Here is an 11,089-nt window from a genome sequence, read left to right on the forward strand (position 1 = left end):
TAAACAACGACGACACACCACCACCGGGAGGTCCGGGAAACTTGTAGAGTGTATACACCGGTTGATAGTCAGGATTTGGGACACAGAACGACTACCGGACGAGTGGAAGAACGGGGTAATCTGCCTCATTTATAAAAAATATGACAAGCTGGATTTTGGGAACTATCGTGCCATCACAGTCCTAAATGGTGTCTTCAAAATTCTGTCTCGGATTCGCTTTCGCCGTCTATAGCCGATAGTGAGTAGATTTGTGGGAAGTTATAAGGCCGAATTCATGTCCGGTGGGGTGACGATGGACCAGAATTTTACACTGCGGCAAATCCTCCAAAATATCAGGTCCCTACGCACCACATCTTCGTTGATTTCAAGGCCGCATATGATACAATCGACCAATGACAGCTATGGAGAATCATGGACGAACACGGCTTTCCCCCACAGACAAATTGATTCAGGCAACGATGAACGGTGTGCGGATCTCAGGTGAGCTGTTGGAATCGTTTGAGACTCACAGGGGACTTCGACAAGGCGATGGACTCTCCTGAACTTGGACTGGTGGTATCGCGAGAATAATATTGATTTTATGCGAAAGAAAAATCCTCCGAATTATCCGCAAATAAGGCTCCCTTACTCAAAGGCCGAAATTTTTCAATGAGTCTTATATAGGGACAATTCGGAGGATTCATACAAAATCATCGATGAAATAGTTGTCCAGAATATAATACGGGACATGAAGAAGCAGGTACAACTGTTATTGGTTAACCTTTTATAAAACCTTGACAAACCAATGCGCAAGCAAGTATCAGATATGTATATCACCTCTACTTTTGCATGTATATGGTTATACGATTTAATGTTTGCGATTTAATGCGATTTAATACGATTTAATGAAGCGAGTGTCTCTGTAAAATCATTCGATTTTCACTCAAATAGCAATCATTGAGCCTCGATCGCTGCAGTAAAATATAGGTAGATAGTTGAAATCCTGTTTTCTGTTTCCTTGTGCACTATTGCAATGACATTTTTTTCCTGTGCACTATTGCAATGACATTTTTTTGTTTCTAGTATGAAACGATCTAAGCCAACGCAAAAGATCATATTAACGCAAGTTATTGATGAGCGGGAAGGTGGATTTCAAGTGCACTTGAATGCTGACAAGGAAAAGAATACAAAGGAAAATAAAATCATACATACACGCAGATTCAATCTATTTTGACTCACTTGTTATTTTGTTTCGTGCGATCCTTCCAAAGGAATATTCATTCATTGAATGTTGTTTGATGTTTGATGATTCATCGTGCAATCTCACGATTGTTTGCTGCATTCTTTTCGCCATGATTATTCCAAGCAGATACAAGACTGATTTATAATCAGGTGTGGAGAAATGAGCGAATGAACTTTTCCATACTTGATTACAGGTCTGTCCAATTATCTAAATGTTGCATTAAATGTAACTTACTGTATATATAAACAATATTTATTCCCAGCTATTTTGAAGTATCTCGCACAAATTGACAATATCATTCAGCTGTCAGTGCAAGTCGGTGCAATTTTTAGAGTGTAAAAAAAGTTCACTGTTTACATAAAAGCAATCTCGAATCGGTCCCCATTTTTTTCTTGAAGTTACTATCCCCTGATTCAATGCTCTCGATATCGCTTTTTCACGTGAACGAAAAGGAAACGAGTCGTCATTCAGCGAATGAATCAGTAAACTCGATCTTTGTCGAGCGAATCAGATACTTCACTGTTGAAAAAAGATTATCCTCTAGTGCAACTACTTTATAAAAACTCACATCTTCAAAATAAACTGCCAATTTTTCGCATAACGCGACATTTTTATCCCGACTTCTTAGTTTTTAAAAAGTAAAAATTAATTGTTAATATATTCGTGGATTTTGTACAAATTTAAATTCGACTGTATAAATTGTGCTAACGCAGTAACGCTGTGAATTTGACAGTGATCAAACCAATCAAACGTCTTCGAGAGTTGAGTTTGGTGCGATAATTTTGTTGTTACAAGATACGATATACAAGCTTTCTTCCAATAATAATATCGGATAACATGGGTCGTCGTAAAAATAGTGAGGATTCCGGTAAGAATTGATCTACACAATGTTTACCATGCATCATTTTTATGTTAATCACCTTCCGTGCCGTAGGTTCGGAATCGGGTTCAAGCGGTAGCCGCAGTCGCAGCGGCACTCCACAGGTAGCCCCTACACCAGGACATTCACTCGAGCATCATGATTCTCGTTCCAACTCGCCATCAAATCGCTCGCAAAACAGAAGCCGTTCAAATTCCGCCGGTTCCCGCTCAAGAACACCGCAATCAGCCAGATCTGGTTCAGGCCAGCGTTCTCGCAGTGGTTCCCGTTCAGGAAAATCTCGTTCACACAGCCCAGCTGGTTCACAACGATCCCGCTCAGGTACACCAAAATCTGGCGCTGGCTCACAGCGATCGCGATCTGGCTCAAACGCATCTAGGCGATCCGGCAGCCCCGCAGGATCTCAAAGGTCAGCAAGATCACGTTCACAATCGCGCGTTTCCGATGGAAGTGCTAAGTCGCGGTCACGCAGTGGCACCCCAGTAAACCGTTCGCAAAGTGGCAGTCCTGTCAGATCTAAAACCGGTTCACATTCCCGGTCACCATCACCGGTGAGTATTTCAAGTGCAAAGAAACGAAAAAAATAATGATATCAATATATTGTCTAGGCCAAATCACAATCGAGTCGCAAATCTCGCTCTCGGTCACGTAGGTCTGGTTCCCGTTCACCTTCACATGCTAAGTCCCATCGTTCTAAATCTGGCTCAAGATCTCGGTCAAGAAGTGTAGCTTCCCAAGCGTCGGGCGGACGCAGTCGATCCGGTTCCACCGGATCTGAGGCTGTCGAAAAACGAAAACGAACCATTGTTTCCAGCGACTCAGGTTCGGATAATGAAAAGGTTCGTTCAAAAAAGAAGAACAAACTTATAGATTCTGATTCGGACGAGGCCTCCGATAAGGGTGGACAAGAAAAGACGAAAGACGGCGTAACTGCAGATGCTCTGTTCGGTGACGCTAGCGACATAAGTTCCGACGAGGCTTCGGAACGAGAACGCGATGGTTTGGATGACTTGGAAGAGGAACAGGCAAAAGCAAGTGACCGAGGACGATCTCGTAGCAGAAGTAGATCCCGATCTAGATCTAGATCGCGATCAAGAAGCCGTGAAAGCGATCGACGATCCTCGGATGGGGAGCGAGGCGAAGGACTCGCTCGTTTCGAAGAACCTAAGGAACCAGAACCGGAACCGGAACCAATTCCAGAAACTAGAATCGATGTTGAAATCCCTCGGATAGTCACAGATGTTGGACGAGATTTGCATTTTGTGAAGCTTCCTAATTTCCTTTCGGTTGAAACGCGTCCATTCGATGCGGAAACATATGAAGACGAAATCGATGAGGAAGAAACTCTTGATGAGGAAGGTCGTCAGCGTCTGAAGTTAAAGGTGGGTAATACAATTCGTTGGCGGAACAATATTGACGACGATGGAACTGCCCTTCGAGAAACGAATGCTCGGTTGGTTCGCTGGTCTGATGGAAGTATGAGTCTTCATCTAGGTTCAGAAATTTTCGATGTTTACAAACAGCCACTACAGGGGGATCACAACCATCTCTTCATCCGGCAAGGTACCGGTCTGCAGGGACAATCTGTTTTTCGTACCAAGTTAACCTTCAGACCGCATTCGACGGAATCGTTTACTCACAAGAAAATGACGATGTCGCTTGCTGATCGATCTACTAAAACATCGGGCATTAAAATTCTCACCCAGGTTGGATTTGATCCGGATGCAAACCGAAAACAGAATATCAAAAAAGAGGAGGAAAAGCTTCGAATGGCTATGCGAGCAAAGCCCACGCAATCTAAACCAAGTGGCCGTAAAAGAGATGCCGGAGCCAACGCTGGCAATTCCTATCATCACGACGAAGGTTCTGACGATGAAGGCGGTATTTCAATCGCCGCCATCAAAAACAAATACAAAGATGATCGATCGAAGCCTAAGCAAGGTGCGGCTATCTATTCGTCCGATGAGGATGGTTCAGACTTAGACATGGGTAGAAAGAAGAAAAATGTCGACAAGAAGAAGGTTCTAAAAGCGCTTGGCGATTCAGATGATAGCGAGGGAGGCTCGGAACATACGGGTTCTGGTTCAGGATCTGGATCGGAACGTGGGTCGGGATCTGGATCAGAAGATGGCTCTGGAAGTGAAAAAAGCGGTTGTAGCAAGCCGGCCGGTGATGGAGGCGGTGAGGATACTGATGAATAGTTTTCTCGTATCAATATAATCTATTCCTATGCCTAATGACATACTAATAAAACAATTATTGGACAAACTTTAAATTTTACTACATAATCACACACATTGTTCTACCACTATCATCCGAAGGTTGGATTTCGCCTCGCATTTCACGTGCCTTCGACTCGAGGTATGAACTTTCGTACTCTTTCAGTAGCCATTCCGGCAATGGCTTCGACCAATCATCGGGGGCTTTCTCTCGTTTCTTCCAAACATCGTTCCTGTAGTGTGCACTCATCCGCTCTGCACGTCGTTTTCGTTCGCTTTCAATCAACTCGATGGCACTCTTAGTGTCCCGCTGATTTCGCTCGAAACGGACACAATTATCAAAATCTCGCTTCCATTGGGTACAATCGACTGTTTCACCGTGGATGAAATACTGATGGAATCTTCCTCTGATGCTTGTGCAATCATCGTATTCCTCATTGTACACGAAGCATGGTCGGATCTACAAGAATAGGGATATTTTCATTTGCACAAATTCCATACACGTAAAGATTTCCCAATACTAACCGACCACAGATTATTCGCAATGTTCTCTTCTTCGGGAGTTTTGGGTTGCGGTAGATTATCATTCGATTGAGGTGCCATCCCGGCTATTTGGTTTTCAGCGTTTTCAGCGAATGTATTATGTAAACAACATAACACTCGATTGAATTTGACAGTTCTCACAATGTTAAAAACCCATTACAAATGAAATGCTCGATTTGGAGAATCCGGTACACTGAGAGAAATAATTACTATATATGACCTTTTTTTTGGTAAATATTACCAATTCGCTAATCATTTTTCGACTAATCATTGGTATATACCAATGAGATACAGGTGGAGCAGTAGGCGAAGTATATTTGTATTGGCAAGCAAAATATCGTGTCGTAATTATTTGTATTCAATATGGAATGTGTATCGAAGAAACAAAACAATGTTCAAAATACTCACGGATGCATGATAATTTGAGCCAAAATTCTCATGAAATCATTCAACTGTTTGTTTTTTAACAGATGACAATTGTATCGTGTCTTATTTCGGTTATTGATGTGGTAAAAAGTTCAAGAGAGCAATCGTATGCATTTTCGGTGAAATTTTGATTAATTGGCGATTATTCTCTCACAACATACACACTGACACTGAGAGCCTTCGAAACATACACTACATAACGTTAAAATAAAAAAAAATTGTAGGCATAAATGTGAAACGAAAATACGGTTTATAAGTCCAGTGTTGGCTCAATTTCGACTCAACAAATTGGATTCGTTGTGTAAGTAATGGCTGATATGTTGGCTCATTATCGGTACAACATCAGTGAAAATGATGATTCCCATGATGGGATTAAGGATGATCACGATATTTTTTGAATAATTTTTATTGCAAAAGGTTTGTTGAAATATTTAAATTTTCATTAATATCCTTATTTTTATGAAATTATTGGAAAGCTTTTCTAGTAGGCTTTTAGCGAATGAGTTCGGTATTACATTACTCAATTGCGTTCTTTTACGGGCATCCTCATCATTTTAGGCAAAACTACATGGTTGAAATACAAAAATTGAGTCACGCTATGAGAAAGTCCTTCAGTATGGCAGGTCAAAATATACGAATGGAAAGAAGATGCAGTCAAAACATGCAAAGAAAATATATAATTAATTTAACTGTGCAAAAGAATCCAAATATGCCAAAATGCATCTGCAAACAATAGAGAGTAAAAATACAAACAAACATACAGACCTTCGCAGTTTATCGCCTTCGTAGAAGTGTGGTGTTAGTGATAATTGGACTCTCTGTGCTTGCTATATATCCACCTCGTCATTCTCGCTACCTGACTCGATTACGCTACACTGGATCGCAAATTACATCAAGTCGTCCTCATCTTCGAAGGTGATTTGAAGATTGAAATCGGCACTACGTCGTACATACTCGGACGGGACTTCGAAATAGTAATCCTCGATAATTCATTTCGTACGCTCTTTGCTCTTCTTGATGTGGCTCTCGTTGACCATTGTGGTTTCTATCGCGAATACGTTGCCAAATGTAACAATCGCGTTCAACACATGGAATAGCGTGATTTCTACAAAATAGAACGAGTTGCGTAACACTTGAGCAAACATTGAGAAAATAATTGAATATTCACCTATTTTCACTGGTAATCCCGATGGAAGCTGCATAATGCCGAAATCTCTCAGTTTGGTCACACGCGGAATGGTCATTGCGGCCATTAAGTACAAAGTTCTTGAAATGTGATAGGAAAATCTTCACTTAGCCATGTTAGCTTTGAATCGATGCACCTTTCTTTCCAGTTTTCTAACATCGCTCTCTTGGAGGTCAATATCAGAAAAATACTCCTTCGCGGCGGAATCTGTCATGAGCAATTCTTTCGAAGAGATCGCAGTCTCCTGCAGTTCTCCGAGGAGAACATGCATTGACAGTAGAGGCAGCTGACTCGATTTGGCGCTAGGTTGCGGCGGATTTTTTCTATTAAAGGTGGGTAATATAATTACATACAATACAATACGATTAGCGAGCGCGAACGCTTCCCACTGTAGTTGTTATTGTTGTTGTGACGATGTGATTGAAACTAACGAACTTTCGCTGAAGCCGGGTCATTCCGAGTCAATGTTGCCCAAATGGTAATATTTTTTCGTTGATGATTGCTCAGTGCTGACCAGCTGTTGTTGGTCTTCACGCTATTGGCGGTACGACTAGCCGAACTGATATCCACCGCATCCTGGGACGATGAATCGGTCGTGAGGCAGCGATTCATTACTGCATCTTGTTGTGACCTATGAATGACAGAAGAATGGACAAAAGGAAACATTAATCGGAGCATCAATCAACTGTGCACGTCCACGTCCGTTTTTGGCCTCTGATGATTATTTTATTAAAAAAAGTTCACTCCTATTCCCTTATCAGCCCCACATCAAAGATTTACGTCTATATATATATATATATATATATATATATATATATATATATATATATATATATATATATATATATATATATATATATATATATATATATATATATATATATATATATATATATATATATATATATATATATTTTATTTTCAAATTTCATAAATTTTATAATATAGCAAGACGGTAAACTTTAATTACGATCGAATGTAAACACGATAAACCGCATTGATTTATTTATAGCCCTAGCCAATTTCGTTCTCAGTGTAATAAGGAGTTTAGAAAATATTGCTCTAGCTCATTGACTTCAATTTGATATGTCGAACATCTAAATTAGTTCAGTGCTTCAAATGTTATGAATTTTTGAAAACAGCCATTTTTGGGAAAAAGTGGACGAAAATTGATTTTTCGGGCCACCCTGAGATGTAAATGGCATTCTAATAAAAAAAATTATACGGGTTTTGCGATAAAGAACAAAATTACCACTTTTGACGAAAATCTGAGAACCACTATATCGGTTTGGCATTGAATAGCTGTAATAATTTAATAATAACATAATATAAGTGTCATTAACTTCCTTGAATAGTGTTATATCACATACACTATTTCACTTTATTTTTTACACATACACTTCACTTTATATATTTATATATATTTTTAAATGAAACATTTGTCAAACGAACTGCAAAACTAAAACTTTTTATATTTTTCAGTTTAACATTCGAAAACGTTTCAAAAAAACAGGAAGTGGGTTATATCTATGGTATAACTGCAATGGTGACGTAGGACTATCGTTGATTCAGTGATCATTTGTTTGAAGTTGAATCTGAATCTGTTGATAATAGTAAGCCATGAATTAGATTTTAAATAAAATGTTCATTCTGTCTGTACAACTAGTCATAACCAGACGTGTTTTACTAACGTAGTAACCATTAGGTTATGGGCCCAGGTACCATAGCTACGGACAAACAAGTGTGAAAATTTTTTTTTTGAAGAACATTATTTCAAGATGTCTCTTGCTGGAGCTGGAAGCGGATGTTCCGGAACCGGAAGCGGACATGGCGGGGACGGAAATGGACGAAATTTCGGAGATAGAGGAAGATCGACCGGCAGTGGAGGGATTTCGCTGCCAGCCATGGAACGTCTTCGAGGCCGAGAAAACTATTCTTCATGGGCATTCACGACCAAAATGCTGTTAATCCGTGAGGGAACTTGGGACGCTGTGAATGCACCGGAAGAAGGTGATCCGGAAAACGAGAGGTCGCTGAGAGCACAAGCTACGATATGCCTCAGTATTGAACCGATCAATTATAGCCTGGTCCAGTCGGCAAGCACAGCGAAACAAGCATGGGGTAACCTCAAGAAAGCCTTCCAGGATGACGGGATGACTCGGAGGATTGGGTTACTTCGTAAGTTGACCAGTATTCGCCTGGGAGACTATTCCACTGTTGAAGCGTACGTGAACGAGATGATGTGTACGAGTCATAAGCTGAGTGAAGCAGGATTCAAGGTTGACGATGAATGGTTGGCCAGTCTGTTGCTGATGGGACTCCCCGAGGTATATGAACCAATGATAATGGGCCTCGAGGCATCAGGAAGGAAAATCACAGCGGATTCGGTAAAGGCCAAGATACTTCAAGACGTCAAGGTTTCCAGCGATTCAAGCTCAAGCGGACATGATGGTGCGTTTTACTCCCAGCAGCGGAAAGGATCCAAGTCATTCAATAAGGCCAACGTGAAATGCTACAAGTGCAAGCGATTGGGGCATTACGCGGCGGAATGTCCTGTAAGGGATGAGAAGCAGAAAAAGGTCAAATCCGACAAGCATACTGCATTCATGATAACGCAATCGTCAGCCAAGCGCGAGGTGAGCTGGATATTCGATTCGGGTGCTACTTCACACATGTGCAACGGTGAAGTTTCTTTGGAAGATGCTAAAGAAGTCCAGCAGCGAATCAGCGTGGCGAATAATGCTGTGTCGATGGTAGACGCCGTTGGCAGCGTGAAGATTGAAGCTGATGTCGGCAATGGCACGTGTAACGTTACTTTGTCCAACGTGTTGAGTATTCCCGACTTGGCAATCAATTTGATATCGGTGAGTAAGATATGCAGTAATAGCCATTCGATTACATTCACCAAGGATGCATGTGAGGTGCGATCGGCTTCCAACGAGGTAGTAGCCATTGGACGAGAAAGCAGCGGACTCTACAAACTTTGTTTGGTGAATGAACGTGTTTCGTATGTGGTCAAGAAAGAAAATGGCATGGTGCTGTGGCACCGAAGGATGGGTCATTTGAACGTGCACAGTTTGAAGATGCTTCGGTCCATAGCAACAGGAATCGATTTCGTTGATGCAGAGGTACAGTCATGTGTTGCGTGCTTGCAGGGCAAGCATTCTCGTCGCCCCTTCAAGAAGAGTGGAAACCGTGCAGGAGAAGTTCTGGAATTGATCCACAGTGATCTATGCGGCCCGATGGAGAACGTGTCAATCGGTGGTAGCCGGTATTTTCTAACGTTCATTGATGACAGCAGCCGCAAAATTCATGTGTAGTTTTTGAAGTCGAAGAAGCAAGTGTTGCAGTATTTCCAAGACTTCAAATCGATGGTGGAGAACCAAACCGGCAAAAGAATCAAGCGCTTACGGACGGATAATGGCACAGAGTATGTGAATGGAGAGATGGAGAATTTTCTTCGCAAATCCGGGATTCATCATGAAGTCACGGTGCCGTACAACCCAGAGCAGAACGGGTTAGCGGAGAGAGCGAACCGTACGATCGTCGAGCGGGCACGATGTCTGTTGTTTGATGCCAACCTGGAAAAACGCTTCTGGGCGGAAGCTGTGTCAACTGCTGCGTTCCTGGCGAATCGATCACCAACGAAAGGCTTACGAGTGACCCCGGAGGAACGGTTCAGCGGTGTGAGACCAGACCTGTTCAAATTACGTGTGTTTGGAGCAAAAGTAATGTGCCATGTTCCAAAGGCGAAGCGATTGAAGTGGGATGCAAAATCCGAAGATGGCATATTTGTTGGATATTCCGAGCATTCGAAGGGCCTGCGAGTGTTCAATCCTAGGACTGGAAAAGTATTTGTGTCTCGTGACGTCGTCTTCGTGAGCGAAGCTAGCGGAAATGCCATGCAGATGTCGGAAGCTGAACCTGTGAATGAAATGATGGAATTAATGAGTGAAGAGATCGTTGAAGGTAATGAAGCTATCGGCTTGCCAACTGGTTCCACCGAAGGCAATGATGAAAATCAAAAAGACCTGTCATCGGAGGACGAGACGGATTACGACAGCGCGAATGATAGTATCGAGACAATTCGGACAGCATCACCTGCGCTCCCCTCGCAACAAGAAGAGCAGCGATATGCTGTCAAGCGCAGCGAGCGGGAGCGCCGTATTCCAGGCAAGTACTATAATTTCGATTTGACGTATAGTGTACTTCTGTGAGCTGTGGCGTGAGGCTATGGAAGCTGAGATGCAGGCGTTGAGAAGCAACAAGACGTGGAAGTTAACAGAGCTACCAGCGGGAAGAAAAGTTTTGAAGTGCAAGTGGGTCTTCAAGCGGAAACTCAACTCGGACGGATCTGTGCAGAAGTATAAGGCAAGGCTCGTCATCAAAGGGTTCTCGCAAGTCAAGGGAGTCGACTATAACGAGACGTATTCACCGGTGGTGAGACTCGCAAGCATTCGATTTCTGTTGGCACTGTCAGCGCAGCAGGATATGCGTATACACCAAATGGATGCCGTTACAGCGTTTCTTCAGGGAGAGTTGTCCGACGAAGAAATCTATATGGAGCAACCTGAAGGATTCGTTGATAGGAAGTCTCCGAAGAAAGTTTGTCG

The 11,089-nt window shown here is 42.2% G+C and overlaps 2 protein-coding genes across 2 annotated transcripts; one reads left to right on the top strand and one right to left on the bottom strand.

Moving 5' to 3' along the window:
- The first annotated feature begins 1,933 nt into the window (after window positions 1-1,933).
- LOC129775824 (another transcription unit protein) lies at window positions 1,934-4,370 on the top strand. The gene is made up of 3 exons (XM_055780959.1): window positions 1,934-2,090; window positions 2,157-2,653; window positions 2,711-4,370. The coding sequence occupies exons 1-3, from the start codon at window positions 2,060-2,062 to the stop codon at window positions 4,301-4,303; spliced, it is 2,121 nt and encodes a 706-aa protein (XP_055636934.1). The 5' UTR covers window positions 1,934-2,059; the 3' UTR covers window positions 4,304-4,370.
- On the bottom strand, window positions 4,304-5,003 carry LOC129775825 (UPF0545 protein C22orf39 homolog). The gene is made up of 2 exons (XM_055780960.1): window positions 4,847-5,003; window positions 4,304-4,781 (listed from the first exon to the last, which is right to left on the bottom strand). Exons 1-2 carry the CDS (start codon window positions 4,922-4,924, stop codon window positions 4,383-4,385), a joined length of 477 nt encoding a protein of 158 aa, XP_055636935.1. The 5' UTR covers window positions 4,925-5,003; the 3' UTR covers window positions 4,304-4,382.
- Window positions 5,004-11,089: the final 6,086 nt, after the last annotated feature.

The sequence above is a fragment of the Toxorhynchites rutilus genome, chromosome 3 (assembly GCF_029784135.1).
Source record: "Toxorhynchites rutilus septentrionalis strain SRP chromosome 3, ASM2978413v1, whole genome shotgun sequence".
Lineage (NCBI taxonomy): Eukaryota > Metazoa > Arthropoda > Insecta > Diptera > Culicidae > Toxorhynchites > Toxorhynchites rutilus.